Below are 25,571 nucleotides of genomic sequence, written 5' to 3' on the forward strand. Positions count from 1 at the left end.
TGTGATTTGGCCCTTGGAGAGAAACCATACAAAAGGATTTTTCTGCGCGCATGGACCTGTGCGGCCGCCAGGGCTCCGTGTGCGCGTCATTTGCAATGTGGAGACTGTTGATCAACTCACTAATTACACTTCTCTCCTCTCTCTCCCTCCCTCTCCGTCTCTCTTTTGCTCCCTCCCTCCCTCTCTCTCTCTCTCTCTCTCTCTCTCTCTCTCTCTCTCTCTCTCTCTCTCTCTCTCTCTCCCATTCGCCCTCTCTCTCTCTCTGTCTCTCTACCCATTCCCAGAGTGCATATCGGGAAATAGACACACAAAGACATGCGCACTCAACTTAATCAGCCATTTTTTTAAACAGGGCTAAAACGATAATAATTAGCAGAATAAAGACATATCGGATTTTCATTTCCTTTCCTCCGTTTCCCGACCCCCGTCCACAAGAGAAACTGCGAGGCAGCCCGTCGACACGTCGTTTCGCCGCCACCGGAACCAAAATAAGGGATAGCTCTCTAAACGCTTGACATTTGTGGTTTTACCCCCTTTTCCCAATATAAAGTTGGAGGATTATTGTAATTTTCCCTGTTTTTCCACGTTTTGATTGTCCCAATTACGCAAGCCGCTGGATGTGACTGTTTTCTAAACCCAAGAGCAGAGAGAGAAGCGGAGGTGACGGCTTTGGAGGGGGAAGAAAGTAAGTTTTTTTTTCTTTTCCACCTCTCCCTTTAACTTTTATTGAGTAGTTTGGGGTGTGTGTTAAATTTAGGGGTCGGGTATCGATTATCTATCTCGCTGGTGGATCTTTGACATCGGGGCTGTTTGGATAACAGGTGCTGGGTGTTTTTAGTCCAGAATAAAGGCGGATATCGTGATGTTAGAGCAACTCCGGCGCTTTGGCTTCAATAAAGCGAGCGACTGACAGGGTCGGAGGCGTTCTTACGCATGTGTCCGTGCTATTGCAGTAGGATATCACGTCCAGACCTGCCTTTTTGCAAAGTTTACGCGATTGTTACTGAGATTGTGCGCTGTACAGATTCACTGAACACCCCACGTAAGACAGAACGAGGCGAGCCGAGCGTTTCTCCGCTTTTGTGGCTTTGCAGTGCGGATGTGGTGTTGCCTTTCCAGGAGTCCGATCCCTCGGACATGTCCGCTCTCAGCTTGTTTCTAGTCGAGGGGTCCGGTTTGGTGTTTTCTCCCACTCCCCGACTCCTCGTTTTAGTCTCCAACCATCAAATATTTCATCTGAAGCGATCATTTAGAGGCGCCGCAGCGCTCAAAGCCAGTTTTTAACACATCGCGTTTCATGCACCTTCCAGGCACTCGCGGCCGAAGTGACACGATCGGTCTCCCGACACGATCCCCTCTCGTGTGCACAAGTGTATGTGTTCGAAATAGTCGAAATAACACTTGCCTGTTACAATTCTCACCACAAAGCGTGCATTTGCCGGTTCACGGTTCACACATCTTTACCTGCTGCGCTTTTTAAGTAGTCTCACTTTACCGAGGCGTGGGTGGCTGCGCTGCCCAGGAGAGAGACCGATCGTTGGGCTACTGATAACACGGCGAGTCCCTCTAGAGCCAGCCAACTCCTGGGTCCCCCTTTTTTCTTTAGTACCGGCATTTGAAAGACCAGAATGTATCCCAAACTCACCCTCTATTGTTATATATACATAAATGTATAACCACATTTTAAAATTCCGCCTTCCATCCATGAGATTCATTTCCACTTTCCGTCCCCATCCGCGTCGGTGGGTTCATAATTTCCTCATCTAAATTGCCCCTGTCTTAATTCCCAGGGATGCGGGTTGCAACATCTTCTTTAAGTTGTCGATTAGTGTTGTTGTGTGTTAATTTAGAGGAGGCACAGCGGAGAGGTAGAGCTTCTCAGGTATTTTTGCGCCCTGATCGCTGTTTTTTTGAGGTAGGTAGATAGACTTGGCTCGGATTGGGACGCGACAGTGACAGGGGGGACATCGATCGCACGGGAGGGGAGAAAAAAAAAAACATCAGGGCCAAGGGGCCAGTCAGTCTCCAACCCGGGTATGTAACGGTGTAGTGAGTGTGTGCGAGTGTGTGTGCGTGGGGAGACTGTATACGCTCCAGCAGTGGGTAGGGTAGGCGACCTTTTTACAGGACTGTCTCTATTTATACACGGCTTTTCTGGCTTTTTCATATGGATTCCAGACCGTATTTATCCCCGAACACAGAGGCTTTTAAAGCAGTTTTTCCAAGCGTGTTATACTTTCATTTTTGTTTGGATTAGTGAATGCGTGCAAGTTTTAATCCCATTTTTTAATCATAATACGAGATTTTCTGTAGAATCTTACACAGCAAAATAAGGCTCGTTATCTCTGCTTTAATAATAAGAATTTAATGAATTATTATTATTATTATTATTATTATTGTTATGTTATTATTATTACTACAATTATTAGTATTATTATTATTACAATATGTGAAGATGTAGGCTGACATTTAATTTTAAAAACTAAATTTAAGAAAAAGATTTGTGTTTTCTGGCAATTAAATGTTAACCTAAATCAGATCAATTTTATAGATTGCTAAACAGTGAACACTGAGGTTTTTTGGACAGGATGGAGCTTCTGTCCAGTCAGACGATTTAATTGCAGGTGCACAAAATCCTACATTTCATTACGCAAATACAGCCCAGGCCTGATAATAAAAAAAATCCCAAAAACGTGAAATTATGAGAGGAGATGCTCCTGTCTAATTGCAGTGAATTTCATCAGTTAATGATGGTATTGTCTCACTCTATAATAACAGAATCGCTGTCTTATTTTTCTTGTTTTGCAAATGAGAGAATTTTTAAGATTTCTGTTTGTAGAAACCCGGGCCGCTTGTTTTTGTTTTTCAGTGCGGGGTGTCTTAGTGCTATCAAAGGCTGGGTGTGTATGTCTCTGCGTGTTAGTTAAGCAGCTTGCAATGTTCATTTTACCCGTAGCAGAAGAGGGGAGGGATAAAAAAAACATATAGTGTGAGAGATGGGCAGACAGCCCTGGGAGGACAATAGCTGTTGGCTTGGAAATGCTTCTTGATTATTAAAATCTAATGCATTTTCAGCATTGCAGCCTTCATTAAGGGTACGGATGGGGGGGGGGTGAGAGAGGGATGAGAGGGTACTGGGAGGAGGAGAGGATGGGAGAGGGAGAGAGAGACAGGGGCTGAGTCTGTCCTATAACTCCTGGGCCCAAGACACATGCAGCTAGAAGATTGGCTCGGGCCTCTCCTAGGGGTCGACAATGTGTCATTTCCACCCGGCTAGATTGCCCTCTGCCTATCTGATATTAATGTGCAAATCAATATTTCAGGGATTAAATTTCCCTTCTTCATTTTTTATGGTTTCTACCTCAATAAGTCTCCCGTCTAATAGAGGAGGCTGGATGATTTAGAAGCCTTTGCTGCAGAAAGAGAGAGAGAGAGAGAAAGAAATAGAGAGGAGCTTTGCAACAAGGCTATCGCTGCATTTTAATGTTCTTCTTCGTGGATCCCCCATAGGCCCTTAGTAAGGACGGCTATATCGCTGCTTTACAGTGTAAAGACAGCCAATTTGGCTAAAAAGGCAGAAAGGGAAAATATGAGTCCGGTTGAATACTTAAGACGCTGTGGTAATCCGAGTAGCAGGTATTAGCGAAGGGGAGCTCCCCCCGCCTCAAAGACACACACACACACACTCAGAGCTACATCCAAACCTGCATTACCAGCCGTCATGCTTGAGTGAACAGTATAGCTTACTACACGCCGGACTGCTATAACAATATTTTTTTTTTCCTCTTCTCTTTCTCCTCCACTTTTTCGCCCCTTTTTTTTTTTGCATAGGAGCACATCGACATCGATTGGAGAGATTTACGCTCCTGCGTAATAACATCTGGCGTATGTGTGTGATAGAAATGAATCACTCTGACACAATGACCTGTGTATGATTATTGGGGAAGGGAGGAGCGTATTACCATAGTCATAATGCTGCATCTCATTGAGAGTCAACTAAATGAGCTTGGACCCTTTGACTCCCCATAGACATTCATTAAGGGACAGTGCACACAGAGGCGTCTGTCTGCCAATAGGTGTGTGTCTGTGCATGTGTGTTTATTTAATCCTCCTTCCTGTACCATCTGGTGCGTGTGTACGTGCGTGTCCAGCAGCAGCAGCCCAGTGTGAATCCGCCCCCTCCCTCCCCAACTCAACCCCCAGTTCCCCCCCCACCATTCAGCTTTAGCAGCAGAGCAGAGTAGACTGTTTTAACATACCCTTGATAGGGAGAGTGTCAGCGAGTGAAAACACGAAAAGAGAGGGAGAAAGAGACAGAGGAAGAGGCACAAAAGAGCTCTAATTGTAGCACGACCGCTTGGCTTCCTCCCTGATTCACGGCCATTACGATGTGAAAAGCACAACCGCCTGTCCTCCATTATCAAAACGGCAGGCCTACACACACTCTCACATCCATACACGCATACTCACTGGGGGGAATCATGTAGATTTTTTGTCTCTTATCTACGGCTCGAATAACTGCTATCATTCTGGTCGCCAGCTTTGAGGAGATTCAATATTGAACATATCCAGCCTTCTCCTCGCACAAATGATGGATGGTTGAATTTCCAAAGTCAAAAAAAAAAACCCTTCATTTTAAGGTTGCAAAGCTGGAGCATTGCAGCTCCAATCCCAGCCAGAGACATCCACACAAAAGCAATGTTTTGCACCAGTCGTATTTGACTCTGATGGGTCAAGTTGTCTTTTTCAGATTCTCGCTCACACACTTCTTCCTTAGGTTTTTCAGATAGTGTTTTATGCAACATGTATTACGCAACTGTTCAAACGTGTAGTTTTTGATGCAAAGAGCTACAGCTAAATGTTTTAGATAGATCAAGGTGTGATATTCTCTGAGGTTATGGAGTGTGTGTGTGTGTGTGCGTGTGTGTGAGAGAGAGAGAGGAGTGACGGTCTGCAGTCGTAGAGTCAGGGTCTCCTGGCTCAGCGAGGCCTGTAGGGGGAGAAGCTAAGAAGTCCACAGCAGCTCAGCATTATGTCTCAGAGAGGGGGGCTTCCTTTGTCAGCCCTGGGGCACCACCGCTAACACACACTTTCTCTCTATCACACACACTGAGCAAGAGGCGGAGGAGGGTTAAAGACTTGGAACGAGATCAAGCCCCTCCGTAGCTCCCGGGGAGGGTGCTTGTGAATATGCGAGTTTTAGTGTAATTAGCACTTAATTATATTAACATATGCAAATTGTCAGGCGGAGAGCTTGTACCGCCGGTGGGTATCGGCTGAGATACAAGTGACTCCATTGTACCACCACGGCAGAAAAGAGAATAATGGGTGTGTGTAAGGCAACCAGCCAGCAGCCAGCCAGCCAGCCAGCCAGCCAGCCAGCCAGCCAGCCAGCCAGCCAGCCAGCCAGCCAGCCCCCCGTGCTAGCACATAACCAGCTAGCTCATTTAAGTCTCTGGCTGGCAGCTTTGCCAAATTTCGTTAGTCGCCATGACGACCTGGCTAATTGTGCTGACTAATGTCCCCTGATCTGTCGTAAGTCGGGATGGGTGCACATCCTTCTCCCCCCAAAACACGAGAGGGGTAGAGAGAGCGAGAGAGAGGCCCGACTGTCCAGATTAAACCAGCGCACAATGACTCCTATTTACACACGTTCCGCTTGTACCAGCATTTGCATATTCAAAAATACTCTGCCATCTTTCCTTGTCTGCTCAGTGTGTGCGTTTGCATGTGCGCTCGTGCGCCGGCAAGGTTGTGCGCATGTGGCGGCAATGTGTCAGAGGGGACGACAACAGTGCAGTTGTGTGTCAGCCGGCGTGCGTCACATGTGTAACACACTGCTGTCTGTGAAGCGAGACCGGGACTGTGAGGCCGCTATGGTCCTGTGTAGCGACATAGCTGAATTTGTTTTTGATTATTGTACAAGGCTGAGATTCTGGCAAAGAAAAGCTTGGGCCTAAATAACAGGGATGAGGAGTTCTGCCTTTGAAAGTTTCAGCCCTTCTTTTCATTCCATCCAAATATCTAATTACAACACATCTTTATAGCTACCCCCAACCAAGCAGCAGGACTTTCTTTTTTAAGGGGGAGGGTGGACAAACATTTAATTTTCTGTGCTTCCCGCTAGCCAAAGGTGGATAGAGATTGGGCCTAGTTGGTGCTACTAGTACTTGCATGCTAATCCTGTTTTTTGACAGGAACGTAAACTGATATAATTGCTTTTCAGAGGCAGGAACGGCGGTTTATACAAGTGTGAAAGCACGGGAAAGGGGATTAGCATTATTTTGCATAATGCTGGGCAGGCGCTGAATGGGGCATTGAACGCTTGACTGGGTGACAGAGATGAAAGAGAGATGAAATGCTCTACCCCTCTTCTCTCTCTCACTCCCTCCCTCTCGTCCCTCTCTCCCCTCCAGTCCCTCTGTCTCTGGCCGCTGTTGCCGGTAGAGGACTGTGTTTCCTGGAGAGGACCCCGGAAACACAAGGCTGGTGTTTTTGGCTGTTTGTTCGGATGCCAGCAGATGGAAGCTGTCATGTGAGGCAATATGTATGATAATAGAGTAACTTTGGAGACTGGTAACTCCAGGCACCCTAAGCCTCCATGTATATACTAAACTGCATCCCTAAAGCACTGGAGTGTGCAATTATGTACTGGATGGATGTGGCTCAGGTAGCATTTACATGGAAGGAAGGGAGCGGCTTTCATGGATCAAATCAAGCTACACTGTTCTTACATTTTCCTTTATTGAGATGTTTGCTGAGGATTTGGTCGGATATCGTCTGGGTAGAGGGAACTGTGGAATTGCAAGGCAGGTGTGTTTTATGTGAATGCCTGCGTGTGTGTGTGTGAGCCCTGCTGCTCGCGGTAGGAGGGGGGCACCAGGGTGGTGACGCAGCTTAAAATTGCCACCGTGACTTCCATATGACCCGACTCGACTTTGTGAGTAATTTATGATCAACCGTCATCATTGCTATTGCATCTGGCGTATGGAAATGATCCAGGGTCGAGGGAGGGGCGTGAGGTTGGGTAGCGAAGAACACGAACGCCACAAAGGCCGGTGTGGCCTGTTTTTGTTGTCTGTCATTGGACAGGATCCTCTTTCTTTGACCTTTTGCACGCCTTCCCTCGCCTTTCATATGCTAATGCCGGCCAGACCCGAGGAGGAAACGTGCTGGAGCTGAGCGGAGGAGGACAAAGACTCCCTCTCTCTTTTTCTGCCTCCTTTCCACGCTATATCTCCTCTTTTCTTGCCTCTTCCCCTCTCAACAACTTGACAGACTTTGGCATGAAAGGAAGTGAGTGCTTAGCGGATGGGAAAGGTGGGGATGGTGTTCTCGCTGTGACCTGCACCACCTGTGAGGATCAAGTGCGCTGCAGCGATCCTTGGTTATGTGTATGTGGAGTGTTATTTTGAGTGGCCCTTGTAGTGTGTATTGCACATCGGTAATCGTTTGAGCCATGCTACCGGTGGTGTTGTAGCTCAGGCCGAGTTGGTTGAGGAGTGATTTGTTGCTGTTCCAGTGAAGCTAGTCGAGTTGTCATACAGGCTCTGTGTTTCTCCTCGTCTCTCTCAGCTCTGCCAACTCTATCTTCTTACAACCAGAAAAGTACTGTCTCTGGCGGGGTAAAAGGATACTAATATAGTTACTACAACCCTCCCCTAACATAATACTCCAGTGCACCACTGTCGAGCATGACGTGGTTTCGGGGCTCTTTTGGCTCTGTTATGGGAAGGGGGCATGTTATCTGTAGGAAATGTAATTTTTGTCCTCATTGAAATCGTTCATTATTGAGCGCGGTTATCTAAATGTTTTTGTTGCTGTTGGTCCTGCGCCAGTCAGGATTGCGTTACCCCCTCTCTCTCTCTCTCTCCCATTTCTCTCTGTCTATCTCTCTCTCTCTCTCTCATCTCGCCAGGCCTTCATCAGTCTCTTAAGGGAAAATAGAAAGAGGGGGATTTTTCTCTTCCCTCTGTGCTCCGTCCCGTTCTCAGGCTCTCCTGCCTATTTTGCATCAGCCATCTCGTACAGGATATTAGCCGTGGAAAAACATGGGTCTGGGTATTTCATTTAGAATAATATGTTTATTCTTTTCATTTCAAAGTGGAAGTGGGGGGATTTCGCAGGGTGGGGAAAGAACAATCGGGGCCGTGTGTTCGAGGGCTCTCTCTGTTTGATCTGAGGTCCTGTGGGCCCTGGGGGTGGCTAAGATTCTCGGGTTTAGGTGAAATAAAATGGGCTGCTGAAAAAGAACGAGGGCTCTCTCTTTGCCTCATATTGTCTCGCTGATTTGCTTTCTCCGTGGATCTCTGTTGTGTGTCTCTGTCTCATGTTCTCTGTTGCTTTCTGTCTCGTCTTTCATTTGCATCTGTGGATGTTCTTTTTTTTTTCCTGTGGCATGGTAGTCAGGTAGGGAGGGGAGAGCGGTGATTGGGCAATTCCAATGCAAAGAGAAACTCCCCCCGTACTTAAACTTTTACTTTACTGCTGTACACATGTAACTGTACTCATTTTATTTCTGCACACCGGTGTGCACTTGCAGCTGCAGTTACCTTTCAGACTGACATTGCTTGTCCTCTACACTCCTTGATGCAGTCACTATGAAGGACACTTGCTCAGCCCTTCAGGTCCATGTGAGTGCCTCAAAGTCCTCATCTTATATATTCAAAGCATTCAGCAGGCTTTTGTTTTAGAAAGGTTTGTCCCTCTTGTACTTACCAACAAAATAACGCGCAGCACAAAAGGTCATATGCCACATTTTATCGATTGCTCTCAGAAGTATTTTCATAGCTGCAAAAGCTGGCACGGTAAAATCAAAACCAGGAAGAAAAAAAATATGCACGACCACCTCATCCAAAGAGAAGTTAAAAAGACAAGCTGTGAGTTAAGAGGGGAAAAAGTTGATGAGTGACTAAGATACACCACAATAGCACAAGACGTCTCGTGACAAATGATACATTCTCTTCCTCGTTGGCCAAATACAAAGGCGGGGATTGAAAAGGCAGAGAGCCCAGTCACAGGACATAAGCTCATTAATAGACCTTAAGGAAGAATGTGGAAATAAGGGAGGGTGATGCTGTGTATGTGTGAAAATTTAACCGGAAAGAAAAAAAAAAAAAAACCTTTTTGAGCTTCATCACCCTTGCGCTCCCTTTGGCTCGTGTATGTTATTTATTTGTATGCATGTATATCACACATGCGACATGATTGGCATTCGGTATTCCTGAAGGCAATAACATGTGGATATCAAGGCCATTGGCAGAGCTCGTCAGGGAATAAGTGGCTAATCAATTATGCATGACTTGTGGGCTTAAACAAACAGTGTAATGAGAGATGAGACGAATTTACTAAAGAATTAAGCCCTAGTTGCATGGAGACCTCCTCAATTATTATTTTCCTCATTATTATTATTAAAACTCACAATTCTTTGACTTAGTGAACAGCTTGAGAACTTCTATACGATTTCAAACATTTTAAAAATACCCTTCCAGCTGGTCCCACTAAATATGAATATTTCTTTGGAGCATTTTCTAACTACAGGGACATATGAAGAGCATTAAAAGAGCAGAATCTTTCCTTTTCCAATGTAGGTCTCAGGCTGATCTAATACAGGCAAGCAAGCAAGCATGTGTCTCCACGACTCCCCTGAGGAGACTCCAGCCAACACTATCCCTCTCAAACCCTGCCTCTTTTTTCTGGCCTGGCACCAGCTCCGGAATAATCTTTAATTATTTGCTTTTAAGAGCAAAAAAAAACCATAAGACTCCTTTTTTCTGTGACAGTAAAGAAGAAGAGCAGAGCAGCCGTAGGAATGTTCTTGTATATGAAATTGTAGGTATTAACACGGCCGGTTTTGTCAGCGGTTTCACTGATGTATCAGCTCTCTGCCCCTAGACTAAATAAAGAGGGGAGTTTTGCCGTGTTTCATCCCAGCTGAGATGAGCAGATACAGGAGGACTTTGGAGGAACTGTTAAAAAAGCAAAGTATGGCCGAAGAATGGACCTCTTCCTCAACGCAATACCTAAACAAATGTCGAGATGTGGTGATGGATGATCCGGTGTTCTTTTTGGCTTGTCAGACACTCCTTATACCTTTTTTTGATACTGTAAAAGTGACAGCAGAGCTTTAACTAAAACACCAGAGCACAGAGCGATTGCTTACCCTTTTTCAGGATATATGTTGCCTATCATTTAAAAAGTAAGATGCGTCCTACATCTGTTTGAATGTGGCTTTTGCTTTGCCGTGCGCAGACTCTGCGAGCGCATGTGTGTGTTTGACAGAGGAAAAAAAAAAGAGAGAGATATTGCTGACTCTGGTCTTCAGCTGCCTTGTCATTGACCTCTACGGTCCCCTGGTTGTCACATTAAGGGCAGTGCAACACACGCATGCATGTTCAGAGGAAAAAAAAAAAAAAGGAGAGAAAAAGGCACATAAGACATAGACTATTTCATTCTGATCATTTAACAGCAGGTACAGGGTGAGATTTTTTTTTTATCTTGCATGTTAGATTTTAATATGTAACTGTGTCACTTATATCTAATGGCAGTTATTTCCTGCAGCGAACGGTACGGTAATGGGTCCATTTCATCTCGGTTCCCTCTCAGCGGGCTGGCCCTGGATTTGCGTGACATGGTGTTTATTTGATAAAGGAATATTGTGGTGCTAATCTAAAACCACGCTAATTACATCTGACAGTTGTTTGTTTGTAGTGAAATCCAATTAAAATGTACACTTTTCAACTCCATTGCTCATCCCCCCGCTCTCTTTCTTCCCTCCCACGGTAACCAGAAAAAGAGCCTATGATGGCATAAATAACAACTGTGCGCTTTCCTTGTGGTTTTTGTGAGAAGAGGGCAAACTCACAACAGCTGTCAGAAAAAGGGGGTTTGTTTAAAAAGCAAATGGCCTTGGTCTAAAGTTCATTTGGAGACTTCTCTAATTAAATAGAGAGCCAAAAGCTTAAGTTAATTAGTAATTCCCTGGGTCCAGAAATTAGACCTGTCACGAGCATTCGAGCTCTTGGAAAGCCGAAAGGTATGTGTGCACTTGTGTTTTTGTGTGTTTTTCCAGCCCTTATGCCTGCTGCCATCTCCGTACACAAGTGTGCGTGAAAGTGTGCTTTTTTTGAGCACATTTTTCTTGTTGAAATGCTCGAGACATTAATGGTATTTTTGTGGCGTGTCAGAGAAGTGCTTGGGAGATGTTAAAGCGAGGGGCACATAGCTCGTGGCGTCAGTCAGGATACCTGCCCTATGATTATGTTTATGAAGATAATAACAGGGCTAGGGTCCCGCCGAGTACCGTCTTTAGAAAACAGTGGGGGTTTGAACTTTAAACTTTATTGTTACCCCTGGAAAAGAACTGGAAGATACGGTTGCCATGTCCAAGAAATGTCTGCACAATTAGCAAGGTGTCTCTGTATCCTGACTGTTAACTGTAAAAACAGATGTTCTCTTCTTCTCTTCTCTTCTGACCTCTTCTCTTGTGTTTGACAGTGTAATTGGTCAGATAAGCACAGGTTAAGCAAACACAAATCAGCTGACTTTAACACAATGAAGAGACAAGATGTTCCTACCTATTCAGACCATGAAGAAGTAACATGTCAGCCAGCAACCACACTGTTATGGTACAGTGGACTGATATGTGCCATCCTAGCCGGCATGTTTTTTGGTCACTTGTTACTGATCTTTCACCAAATAGGGAAACATTTGTGAAATTTTTTTCCCCTTTCCTAAAAAGGAATAAACTTTATGCAACAAGTAGCGGGAGTTGCTACATTAGTTTGAGGTGCTTAATAATAGGTCCCAGAATATCAGCAGGACTTACTGCTCTTGCAAAACTGATTTCAGTGCTGGAAAAGTACTTCATGTTTTTAATTTCAGACTGCTGTGCCTGCGATGAGACAAGCATTTTAAGAATGCATCATGCTATTTTTGCACCGTAAAAGAAAAAAGTTACACATACAACTTGTTTCACAAGTGTCACAGTTATCAGAGCTTAAAATACGCGGAGAATCTGAGGCTCATGGTAGTTGATACAGTATAACCGGCCGTTTATATTTGCCAGGTGGATGTGAAATGCCTGCGTCAGAGACTGCTCTCTGTGTCTGTCTGTGAGTGTGTGCTATCCTTGACTGACGTGGACAGTGTTTGCTTAACCTCTTCTGCGCTGCACTACCACGGCCTTGTCAATTTAAGTGCGTGTGTGTGTGCGTGTGTGTGTGTGTGTGTGTGTGAAAGAGAGAGAGAGAGAGAGTCCACAGCAATGGTAGCTTTCATTTTTCATGTTCCCAGCAGTATTTTTTTTAAACAAACCTGCTGAGAGGCAGAGTGAGAGAAAGAGAGAGGGGTCTGAATCAACACAAATGAGTGATATTTGTTATTTTTTTCCTGGGGTGGTATAAAATTGTGTGCATCTACACACCCCAAAGAAAATGCACATTTTAGAGGCCGGATTTTTGTTTTTTTCAGGCTTTGTATTTAGCAGGATTATTAATTTCACTTGGCGAATAATCCCACCCTGCCACCCCCTTCAACTTGCTATGTTATTGCAAAAAGGAGGTGTGTGCGTGCGTGTGTGTGTATGTGTATGGTCCCATGCTTTCGCCTCATCCAAAGGATAAGGCTGTGATTTATGTAACATCTAAGCCCTTTCATATTGTGTACGTTGTACCTTACAAGAGCATGATGAGCAGGCTAGATTAATATTTATTTAGCACAGGCAAATCAAGGATTAAGCAGTCATCATTTTAGCACTAATCCATGTCTCTGGTGAGATGCAGAGACAAAGAGAGGCAGATTACTAAACACATAACGCCGCAAAACCACAATTAGTTGGTGACTTGCTTTCCTCAGCTGTGTAGAAAAAGACATGGACAGCAGATGTGGACACACACGCACGCACAGATTTTCTTTTGCTTAACCGTCCTTTGCTTGCTTACCTATTGTTGTCACTGTTTGTCTGCCTCTCCCAGTCTCTCAGCTTCTCATTCTCACCCTCCTTCGGTCTTCAAAGCAACCCCTCATTGAAATTAGCAGTGGTTTGTCTGATTCACTCATCTGACGTAAATGCGTCTCATGATCTTTCCACTGTCCGAACACATGCACACACACACAGACGCGCACGCACACACAGACTGACACACATGCAAGAGCGATGAATACTTCTTTCTTAGCCCCGACCACGTGGGAGAGGGACAGTTTGCTTATACTGTGCGAGTCTTTGGGTGTGTGTGTTACGAGTGTACTTGGGAGTCTGTAAATAAAATTACATTCTTTACTAATTGAGTTAAACTGCTTTGCTGGAGATGTGGCAAAAAAAAAAGATGAAAGCCCCCTGTGTATGTTTTGCATTTCTGTGTTGTGTGTACGTGAATTTGAGTGTGTAGGGTGGTAATCTAGTTAGCTCTTAGCACTCTCAGGTGGTAGCCGGCGGGGATATTGTGTGTGTATCACTGTTTGTTAGTTCTGTCCTCAAGCATCAGTGTATGCAAACTTAGCCTTGCAAAACAGATAATCAAGCGTGTGTGTACGAGTGTGTTTGTCTGTGTGTGTGTGTGTGTGTTGTCTGTAGGAGGGCACCCGGCACATAGAGAGGCGCAACCAGGAACAGCAAAAAGGCCAAAAAAGAGCATTGGAGAGCTGTTGCAGTGTAGCGAGGGGTGATTTTGAGGGCGGGGGGCAGGAGTAGGGGGGTGAACCAGATGTGAGGGCGATTGAGAGAAAATGAAAAGAAGAGAGATAAATAAAAAGAATGAACAGACAAGTCGTGCTGCGATAGAGAAAGACAGGGAGAAGCACAGAGTGAGAGAATGCCATCCTCAGTTCCCCTTTGCCCTCCTTCCTCTCTCTCACCCGGCTACTGAATGTTAATGGCTTTTCTGCCTCACCCCCCCCAACACGCACACACATATACCCACGCACACCAACACCCTCACCCCCCGCTCTCCAATCCCTCCCCATGGACACTGGTGCATTGTTTGTGGCAGTGCTTCTATTCTTTCAAACTTAATTACCTTCTTGCCTTTTGTGGCGTCGGGGGCTGGAAGTTTTGCTCTGTGGCAGTGGAGGTCGTCACACATTCTTTGGCGGTGCATTCCCTTAATCTGGGGGGTGGAGGTGGAGGGGGACGAGGCTAGAGTGGAGCTCCTACCAGCATGCGCTTCGAAGGTGGTTATAGTATCCCCCAGTGCACGTGTACGCACGCGTGCACGGTCATAATAGTCAGGGCATAGGCTGCCCTTTGTTTGTGTGGTTCATTTCCAATCAACCCTAATTAACTAGAGAGTGTTTCCAGATTGCCGGCAAAAGAAAAATCCCCCACTTTTTTTCACTCCCCTCGGTCTTTGCTGTTTTGGAGGTTCAAGGAAGGGGAGTAAAAAATGGAAGCATTAGCTATGTAGATTGGCTTTGCCTTTGATGCTGGAAAAATCTTTAGCAAGGGCAGTAAATGGTGACTGCGACCCAGCAGTGTCTGACTGTTTATTTTCATGTTTCAGTTTGAGTTTAGTTTGAAATATGGCCTCTTCAAAGGCCTGAGACTTGTGCATATATTTAGACTGGACTGTGCAAGCCCAAAGTCCATTTGTAAAAATGTTGAATCCAGTCAAAGTTGTCTTTATTACATTAAACTTTGTCTCTGTGAAACTGTACAAGCAGCACTGACATTGACCTAAGATACACATCCAAAGTATCATAATGAAAACTGCTTCACAGAAATACATTTAACTGGCCTCCAAGCTCAGTAGGATATCCCAGAGTCTGTGAGGTGGTTGCCTCTCAGCAGTGACTGGAGGCCATGATGGATGTTTTCACCTCTTCCTGATTGAAGTAAGGATAGGGGCTGGTGTAATCTGATCCCAAATCAGATTTTAGGACCCATCTGTGGCTTCAGTGAACTGATTCTTTTGTTGCTCTGAGACAGAAAAAAAAGACAAACATGGCCCCTGGGTTCACTGTTTGCTCTCACCTGGTCAACAAGTTTGTTTTTGCATACTTGAGCATGTTTGTTTCCTATGAAGCTCACGTCTCGCTTATTATTTCCAATGTTAACCAGATATTTTTTTCCTCTTAACAATGAAATATCAGGTAAGGACCTGAGGGCAGTCGGGTTTATGTTACCTGAGTAACCAATGAGACCAATTTACTTGTCATCAACCTGAGGGATAGAACCTGCATACCTACTCTAGCAAAAGAAAAAAAAAAAAGGCCACTTCCGCCCTCTACATTTATCCTCATTATCCTCGTTCCCCCTCCTCTTCTAAACCTTTCTCTCCATTCTGTTGCCTCCTTCTTCAATCTGAGATCACTGCTGGTGTAGGCGTAATTTTGATTTTGATTTGCTGAAAGGCATCTTTGTGGAGTAGGTCATTTGTCGAACAAGATTCCTGTGCTAAATGGAGTGGCGCTTGCTTTAGGTGTCTGGGCCGCGCCTTTCAATAATGATAAGGTGTCTTTTGGTAATGAAGGCCTTTGCTCACGAGGGAGACACAGGGAAGAGGACAGGCGGACAGAGGAGGGTGTGGGGGGGGCATTGGGGAGATCTGCTGCATCTAGTGTCTAATATTACACCTCCAGGCAACAAACAAGGGCAGCATGAAAACCCTTTGTGAGGTTAAGAAGTAAAGAAGACAAAAAACACTTGGTCACGCAAAAAGCCCTCCCCCTCTCATCCTTTTGCAATTTTCTCCCACCGTCCTTTCTTTTAAGACTTTAAACAGAGAGCATTAGGCCCTCTTCTGTGATTGTGTGCATGTGTGCATATGCGTTTGTGCACGCATGCATCAGTGCTCTTTGATGGCAGCCGGAGCTCTTGCATTGTGAGGAAGGAGATAATTCCCCTCCTCCTTCATCCACTTCGTTTTTCATCCCTCCGTTTCTGCATGGCAACAAATAAACAGGTCTAATTAGACCAGAGTAGGCCTATTCATGGCACTGACAGTGGGAGATGGATGCAGGGGCTTTCACAGAGCCCTTCGCCTTTGTCTTTGGCTAATGCTTGGTGACATTTTGATAGAAGATTTGGTGTTAGACTGAGGGGCCACATGCCGAGAGAGGGATGACCTTCGAGGAGACCTCAAGGAATGGACGCATAGTCTCACGCCGTCTTCTGACTTTGTTGTTTGACTTTGCTGGGTCACCTTAAAGATTCAGTCTGGACCTAATCTCAGCAGTTATTAGCTGTGCTCACGTATGAACCCAAACAGTTTGACAAGTGGAGGGAAAATAACCATTTTACATCTCAGGTGACCACATCCTAAAGCACAGATCAGCCTAATTCCAGTGTTTACAGAACTTCTAAATGTCCACAGCACTATTAATAGCACTGTCCACCCTTGCGTTACATCGGACGGTTAGCGATGAAGAATTTGAACCCAACAGGTCCCAGTGTAAACAAAGACGAGAGTGTGGCGACACTGCAATTACAGGTTTGGCATTTAACAGGCCGCATCTCCGGCTAATGCATGATAGTCTGACAAGAGGACAAAAGCAGGAGGAGACTCTGAGATCACCTGGAGCTCAGTGCTACAGGCCTGCACTGCAGACATGTTGCTGTAGCACGTCATGTATTATCAGCACCTTTATTACAACTGCTTATAAATGGCACGGACGCAGACAAATGCAGTTTTGGCTCATGTGGTGGCTTCCATGCAGCATTTGAAGAATTGTCTCCGATGATAATCATGTCCACTCTCTTGACTTCTGTAAGATCCAACTTCTGTCTAAGCCGGAAGCGTTTTAAGAGTAACCCAAGTCAGAGGGAAAGGAGAAAAGTTTGGGAAAAATGGAAAAAAAAAGTGGAGAAATCCCCTCTTTAGGCTGCCTCTCTGTCTCTCAGGGAGCAACTGAAAAGCAGACGAAGGGATAGAGGGGAGAGAGGGAGAGGAGGGGGGAGAAAAACAATAGGCCAAGGAGTCTCTAGCCCCCTTCTCCCATCAGAACTAGCGGTGTCCAAACCAGGCATTCCTGGGCTATTATTTGCCTCTCACTGGATCTGATCTGCCACTTTAATTACCTTTGTGTGTGTGTGTGTGTGTGTGTGTGTGTGTGTGTGTGTGTGTGTGTGTGTGTGTGTGTGTGTGTGTGTGTGAGAGAGAGAGAGAGAGAGAGAGAGAGAGAGAGAGAGAGAGAGAGAGAGAGAGAGAGAGAGAGAGAGAGAGAGAGGAGAGAGAGAGAGAGAGAGAGAGAGAGAGAGAGAGAGAGAGAGAGAGAGCCTGTGTCTGTGTGCATGCGTGTGAAAGCAAGGGGACATGCTTAATTAAAAAACAGAGGTAGGAGCAGCTCAGGCCATCGCTTTTGTTCTTCTGTTAAAAGAGGGGAACTGTTTCTGCTGTGTGGAAAAACCTGGGCTTCATTGTCAGTTTCTCTCTCTCTCTATGTATCTGTCTATCTATCGCTCTCTCTCAAATGAAAGTAGTCTGGTTGGTTAGCAGAGCGAAGGAAGCCAGTGGGGGAGAGAGCGAGGACGGTTTCTTAGCTCGCAGTAACATGATCTGCTTTAAAAGAAGCAGCAGTGGGCACTACTGCTGTGAAAGGTGCAAAGAATGGAGCAAAACAAAAAGAAAGCAAGGCAGATAACTTTTCCATCTATTTATTCTGGACGCAAAATGTCCAAGAATCAGCTATTAGCAGGCTTTTATGTTTTATATATCCTTTCATATTGATCTGTGCATGATCCCGGTGTCCAAAATGTTACTCTGAGCTCAGAAAGGTAGAGCAGTGAGAAAATATGCTCATTTGATAGCGAGACCAGACATCTCATTACCTCTCTGTTCAACTATGTTAAATTAACACATGCTGAATGGATCAGGAGGACTTCAAACACTTACACCAGGCTGCATTGCACCACATTGCTCTTTCATAAGCGAGGATGGGCTAAGTTAAGAGCTAAGACTTATTTTACTTCAGATCTGGCATCCGGTCTTCTTAAAGCAGAAGACAGCTCTGCTTTTGAGTCGCCACATAAGGGTCAATTATATAGAGACACTTATTTTCAGTGCACTTGCAGACACTCTGTTCTCATACAATGTATTGTATGTGTATATTTTTATCCCACCATACTAGGACTAAACAACCAATTTGCGCTTATGGTCACTGTGCTTGGATTTTGTGTTTATCTGGCTTTCCAAGCACTTTCCCGCTCCGGTGTGCATGTTTTCCACTAGTAGTTCTGAAAAGAAAGGAAAACTACATCAATATCAAACATCAAGTGTTGTTACATGGAGTTACTTTGTCAGTGCTCTGTTGGTAGCACAATTAATGGGTTCAATAAGAACCAGAGATAACAAAATAATGGACAGTTAACGTTACTGTTGGCAGGCAGCACACATGTAAACAGCTGCTAACCTGTAAGCATAAGGGGTGATATGTCAGTGCCAAGTGCTTAACACATTGGCTTATCCATGAGACATAATTCCATACTTAAAGTGTTAGGAGATGCATAATTCATAAACCGCAGTGTTTTATGTCCGAGCTACAATTCAAAGGGGTTGCTCCCCAATGAAATAAGCAATGAAATGACACCACTGACAAGTAGTAAATCCTGTCGTATGTGTCGCATTAGCTCTCAAACCCACTGCTTCTGAACAGCTTTACCCTCAATCACATTTAACAAAAGCCTTGGTAAGAGGTACCCTGGTGGAAAAATGAAATATGTATATGTTTGACTGCAGGAACAAGCCCAGTATGTTGTTTTGGCACTCGGTGAGTGTAATTGATGATTTGTGGTTAAAAAAAAGGTGGATGAACTGCAGTTTAAGTAAATGTGGAAAAGCCATTATTTTTTCTAAATTTTCACCTGATTTTTTCTTCTGTCGTACAGGCAACTCGGCTACATTTAAAATGAAGATACGAGCATGTGGTGGAACAGGCTCCGTGTCTGTGTGTCAATGCCATGCGTTCTTGTGGCATGACAAATATTTGACTTGTTTCAACTCCTTGCTTGTTTAGAATCCAGAGCTAATTGCTGCTAATGTCTTTGCAATTACAAGTGTGAGTTAACATGTATGAGTTATCGTTGTTCGTGTATCATGGAGGGCGCCTGTAGAAAGCCATAGTTGTAATCTTTAGGATCTTTACCTTAGGCTAAAAATCACTTAAAAAGTATCAGGTAGACTGTAACGTTTGAATCTTCTTGATGTAGCAGTTGGGTGGAGTTTACTGTGTCAACACACAGAAACCTTTTTAGCTCTACATTAACACACTTCTTTTTGCTTTAGAACCATGCTTTACCCCTGAGTGTACATATCTACATGTATGCTTGGGAGGTGATTTTGCCATGTACATGTCACACATCTACCTCTTGCTTTTTGTCTCATCCATGCTGAACAGATAAGCACTAAAATTCATTTTCTGCTCCTTGCGAATTTTTCTTTAATCTCCCAAATAGAGAGGCAGAAACTGAGTGAAACACACAGAGAGAGAAAACATAATTTCTCTTTTAATCTATCACTAGTCCCCATGGAATCATCTCTGGGATATGTCAGATTAGACCTGATTATAGCGCGTGCACACACATGCACCCACAAACATACTCACACACATGTTTGATTTCATTCCTCACGCTTTTACTGTCCCTCCCACTGGCTTTGTTTAGCCCTGGATTGTTGCGGATTAATCCTCTAATTGCTTTGTAGCTTTGTTGTGAGAGAGAGGGAGTGTAGAAAAAGAGAGGGAGAATTAAGCAGCAGGTGGATTGGGTTAAAGGTTAACATGGCTCTTTAAAGCTTTCTTTTAATGCCAGCTCATTTACACGCAAGCATCTGAAAGGCGCTGGTACTGTATCAAGTGAAAAAACACTGGCATGCACAACTAACTCTCATTTGTTGCATTTAGCTGAGCAAGAAAGCAGTTTCTTTTAAGTAGCAATGAAGCTTCAGTTCTCAAGCTTTTAGTCTGTTTTTCTTTTTCACCCCTTATGGCTTTTACTCAGTTGTTTTTTCTTGTTCTCCTCAGGTGATGGGAAATTATGCCTATGATTACAAAATGAAATGACTGTGGGATGCTGTGTGTGTTTGTGGGCTTAGGAGGCTTTTAATGTTGTGTGCGTGAGTTTGTGTGCGTCTCTGCATTTTTACCTTGTTGTGAAAAGCCAAGAGATTGAAGTAGCGAAGGGCTGAGAGATGGGCAGCCGCCCAGGATTGATAGCATCTCACTGGTATTCCAAACATCATTCCTCATGGAAGCTTGTTCTCTCTTTCTTTCTCTCTTTCTTTTCTACATTGCTCCTGTGTGAAAAGACATATGAAATACTATGAATGTTAAAAAAATCTTCCTAGCCCTGATTTATTCCTGCATCTCATCTAGAAAATTTGCCTCCAGTGTTCTGTCTTTCCACATATTCAAGTACAGTCACACACAGCTGCATGACAATACACCGTCTCTTACTCTCCTCGTCCACACACAGTCTAAGTCATTCCTTCAGGGCACTAATAGGTTAATTGGTGCTGCCTAATTAGCAACTCCTGACTGGTAACAACATGCCAAGACTGATTTAGCCAATGATTGAAGACCGTACTCCAGTCCACTTTTCCTCTTCAAGAAAGATAACTCATTTTTCTGCATACAAGTTATATGATAAACTTGATTCATACATGTTACCTTTTACACTTTTTGAGAGTATCCAAAGCAAGCTGGTACTCTCCTGATGTCATTTAACGCGGCATTAACACACACAGGACACAACAGAGGCGGAACTGTTTCCAGGCTCCAGTGTTGCACAGTGGTATGTCGATCAAAGAGTCTGTTTACTAGACAATTGGGTTATTCCTATAAACTTCCCTACTGCCAGCTGCCATGGTAGCTGCTTCATTCATTTATACCTAATTTCCCCTGTTTCTAAGCTCTAGTCCCTGGGGCTGATAAGAGACAAAACTTTTGTTCAAGGAAGGTTTTTTTTTTCTGTGGTTGTGCCAAGCAATCTCAGTCTGCCAGTTATAAGACAAACATGCAAGTGGGAGCAGTTAATATTGGATTTCTACAATTTTCAAAAGTTTTCATGGTTCTAGCTACCTTACACTGTTCGTATTTCTTGTAGGTGGTAGGCAAAACAGAGCTAGATCATTTTCATGTTTTTTGTTGCTGATCAACACATGTGATATTAAAATCACCACTCTCTCCTACAGCAATCAATCTCATCCAAATAAGGGTTACAGTAACACAGTACTAGGGTTGAATGTGGGGTCAGAGTAACCTGGAATGAATTAGAATAAAGTTAAAGGTGGTTTAGAATTAGACAACATTATCTGCTGTTAAAGACCATTTACTAAATCTGTCATCTGTTTTTTTCCCCCAACTCAGGTCCCTGTTAGGCTGGATGAGATGAGATCCCTATGTAGTGGTCGTCATGGCAACTTGTGACTCTCCCCCTATGGTGTCATCACGGCAGCAGGAACATGGTGGCCAGAGGCTGGACACTGCTGCTGAGGACAACTCCGTCATTGCCATGGAGACCAGTGTCGCCAACAGCAACAACGCCAACAACAACCAGTCGTCACCTGCCGCCATTGGAGAGCCGGAGAATGGCCTTGGAGAGCCCACTGTGAGCCCACTGAGGTCCACTGCTACCCCCACCACTGTCAGTGCAACCACCGACCCTGTAACTGAACAGAGTCGGAGAGAAAGCTTTACTACCGGTAACAAAGGGAGTGTTGCCGGGACTTTACCAGGAGGAGGAGGAGGAGGAGCAGCTTTGGGTTCGGACTGTTCTGCCCCTGCCACATCTCCCGTGGCACCGGCAAAGGAGATCCCCTGCAACGAATGTTCTAGTTCCTTCTCCAGTTTACAAAAATACATGGAGCACCACTGCCCCAACGCCCGCCTGCCTACTGCTGGAGGTCACGAGGAGGGTGAGGACATTGAAGGGATGGTAGGGGAGGAGAGTGAAGATGAAGGAGAGCATGAGGTGGGTGCTGCAGAAGTGGGGGAAATGAACAGTGAGATGGAGATGGAAGAAGATAGTGATGTGGAGAACCTGTGCAGCGAGATCATCTACCAGCCCGATGGCTCTGCCTTCATCCTGGAGGACTCCAAAGAGCAGCGAGGCAACCAGGGGGGGCTCTCTGGGTCTCTCCAATTCAGGGGCCTGCTGTCCCCCCAGACCTTCCCCAATGCCCAGGTCAGCAGTGGCCAGAGTGGCCTGAGCCCAGGGGGGGAGCGGTTGGAGCAGCCCGCTGCACCCATGTCCTTCTACCCCCAGATCATCAACACCTTCCACATCGCCTCATCCCTGGGGAGTAAATCCCTAGCGACTGACCACCCCTCCTTCCCAAATACCTCAGCTGGAGGGCTGGCGGGCGCTGGTCCCGTGTTGCACAGTTTCCGTGTCTATGACCTCCGCCACAACAAAGACAAAGACTATCTGACGGCGGATGGTGCAGCCAAAAACTCCTGTGTGTCCAAAGATGTCCCCAACAATGTGGACTTGTCCAAGTTTGAGGGCTGTGTGGCCGATGGGCGGCGGAAGCCTGTGCTGATGTGTTTCCTGTGCAAGCTGTCTTTTGGCTACAGCCGTTCCTTCGTGACACATGCTGTCCATGACCACCGTATGACCCTGAATGATCCGGAGCAAAAGCTGCTGAGCAACAAGCACATCTCCGCCATCATTCAGGGCATCGGCAAGGACAAAGAACCTCTTATAAGCTTTCTGGAACCAAAAAAATCCCCCAACTCTGGGCTACCCCACTTTCCCACACCTGCCAACTTCCTAGGGCCAGACACGGGGCTCCGCGGTTTGTGGAATGCTTTCCACAATAGTGGGGAGAGTGCCGATTCCCTTCAGGCAGGTTTTGCCTTCCTGAAGGGCAGTGCTAGCAGCTCCTCCAATGACCAAACACCCAGAACCCAAACCATGCCAAAGGCTGAGACCAACCCAAACCTCGGGGGAGGGGCTGGTGCCCACAGAACCCCCAGCGGGAGTTCGGCTGCTGCTGCCACAGGTGGCAACCTGGAAGGTCGGAACTCTGATAGTGACTGCAAGGGCCACGTTAGGGACACATGCACTTTGCAACCCAATGGGCCAGACCTGAGCCAGTACCCACCCATCAAGCGGGAGCCCGGTGCAGTGGGAGGAGAAAGTCCAGAGCAGGATGAGGATGCTTACTCCAATGGTGGTGGAGTAGAAATGGAGGCAGATGAGGAGGAGGAACAGGCCATGGCCATTGCGATGACAGGCCAGCGGGCCGACAGCACCAGTAGCAAAGATTTCCCTCTCTTAAACCAAAGTATTTCCCCCCTTTCCAACAGTGTGCTAAAGTTTAACAGTGACAGCAAAGGCCCTGCATCCACCTCCTCTTCCTCCCTGCCTGGGTGTGAGAAGCTGGAGATGGAGAAGAGCCGCCTGTCCACTGCCCTGGCAGCTGCCAGAGAGCGGGAGAGCAGCAACGACTCAACCAGTGAAGCCCTGGCAGGACGGGATGAGTCGTCACCATCCTCCCACCCCCTTGACATGATAATGGTGCGCAGAGATGACGAGAGTCCTGGACCACTGCATCAACTCACAGGAAATCCCAGTACACCTGGAACTCCAGGGACACCTGGTACCCCTGGTCCAGGTGAAGGGTCCCCAGGTAGTGGTGTGGAGTGCCCCAAGTGTGACACGGTCTTGGGATCGTCACGGTCGTTGGGAGGGCATATGACGATGATGCACTCACGTAACTCCTGCAAGACGCTGAAGTGTCCCAAGTGTAACTGGCACTACAAGTACCAGCAGACGCTGGACGCCCACATGAAGGAGAAACATCCAGAGTCTGGTGGATCATGTGTGTACTGCCGCACAGGACAGCCTCATCCTCGTTTAGCCAGAGGCGAAAGCTATACCTGTGGATACAAGCCTTTCCGCTGTGAGGTCTGTCCATCTAATTTTTAATCTATGTGGATTTCTATTTTCTCTGGCTTTTTTACTTTCAAACTGAAATAATTTCCTTGTATTTATTACATTTATTGGGTTGGGTTATTAAGCCATTTTTTTTCCTTGAATTAACCAAAACTAATCACTGGGTTCAGTGGACATATCTGAATAGAAAATGTATGCTATAGTCTTGGCAATATAGATAATGTAATTTGCTTTTGAGGCCAGTTTTGAGACATAGACAGCTACCAGGCAAGTTATGGCAAACCCTAGAGCAGGACTTTTACTTGATTGAAAATTCAGAATGGAGGAGAGAGGGAGTTAAATGTGTTTGTCTTCTTCTTTTTATTCAACAACACCTATCACCACTGTAAAGGTTAAGGTAATTATCTTAAATGACTGACTAAAAAAAAATTAAATTTAACATTAAATCATTTGTCAGATATCAGGTAGTTTTTGTTATAAATGCAAATAGTGTATATCATCACTATAATAATTCTTCCCTTTTAGGTATGCAACTACTCAACTACCACCAAAGGCAACCTTAGCATCCACATGCAGTCAGACAAGCATCTGAACAACGTACAAACACTCCAGAACGGTGGCAGTGAGGCACAGTACAACCACAACCATGCCAACCCTGTGCCTAGTGCCAGCCTTGGTGGAGGCTGCGGTGCACCCTCACCATCCAAGCCTAAACAGAAGCCTACTTGGCGCTGTGAGGTAATGAAACAAACAGAGTGTCATTGTAGTACTGTGGTAGCAACATACCAATTTGCTTGTTTCAATGTCTACACAATGAGCCAGTTATTTCTCTCTGCGTCACTAAGTCTATTATTTTTCTTGGCTGCATCATCTGACCTCTGGTCATTATAAAACAGAATTTCTCATACATTCTTGCATTATCTCCAAGAATTGTAGAAGCCCTAAGAAATTCATTACTATGACTAAAATGCTTGCGTTTAATTGTATTCTACGGATAAGCAATTTTTTAGATTTTGTCACTGCTTCTGTTGCTGTGATATATATTTAAATGATAAATTGAGCATGTTTTTCTGAAAATAAATTATTAAAGCAGATAGATGTCCTAAAATATTGAATTTATCCCACCTTGTTTCCAACAGGTGTGTGACTATGAGACCAACGTGGCGCGGAACTTGCGAATCCATATGACCAGCGAGAAACACATGCACAACATGATGCTGCTGCAGCAGAACATGAAGCAGATCCAACACAGCCTCCATCTGGGCCTGGCCCCAGCTGAGGCAGAGCTTTACCAGTACTACCTGGCTCAAAACATGGGTCTGGCAGGTGTGAAACTGGAGAACCCAGCTGGCAGCAGTGGCCCTGACACCCAGATGATGATTAACCCGTTCCAGCTCGATCCTGCAACGGCGGCTGCTCTTGGATCTGGTCTAGGTTAGTGATACTTTAATTGAAACGAAACACTGGGATACACCTGTGTGATGAGTTTTTAGTCAGTTAAAATGTGGAAAATTGCATTTGTACTGAGCAAAGCCTTTATATTTTTTTGCCTTTGATTTTCTTGTGCTCATCTTTCATTTCGCCAGTTTTATCTGTTTTGTCTCGCATGTCTGATGCCATCTGGGTATTGTTTTTATCTCTGTGCCTTTCCTTTGTTGCTCTTCATTTTCTCCCTGCCCTCTCACCTTCTCTTTTTCTGCTCCCATCCTTTTTACCTTGCCCCCCTTGCCGCACCCTCTTC

General features: G+C 45.3%; 1 protein-coding gene across 1 annotated transcript in view; it reads left to right on the forward strand.

Annotated features, from left to right (window-relative positions):
- The first annotated feature begins 287 nt into the window (after window positions 1-287).
- zfhx4 (zinc finger homeobox 4) overlaps window positions 288-25,571 on the forward strand; it is an 82,766-nt gene continuing 57,482 nt past the window's right edge. The window contains exons 1-4 of the mRNA XM_070986108.1: window positions 288-685; window positions 21,298-23,842; window positions 24,356-24,568; window positions 24,970-25,264. Coding sequence (XP_070842209.1) covers window positions 21,344-23,842; window positions 24,356-24,568; window positions 24,970-25,264 — 3,007 coding nt within the window. The 5' untranslated portion in view covers window positions 288-685; window positions 21,298-21,343. The remainder of the gene's footprint in view (window positions 686-21,297; window positions 23,843-24,355; window positions 24,569-24,969; window positions 25,265-25,571) is intronic.

Source organism: Chaetodon trifascialis, chromosome 18, assembly GCF_039877785.1.
Source record: "Chaetodon trifascialis isolate fChaTrf1 chromosome 18, fChaTrf1.hap1, whole genome shotgun sequence".
Classification (NCBI taxonomy): domain Eukaryota; kingdom Metazoa; phylum Chordata; class Actinopteri; order Chaetodontiformes; family Chaetodontidae; genus Chaetodon; species Chaetodon trifascialis.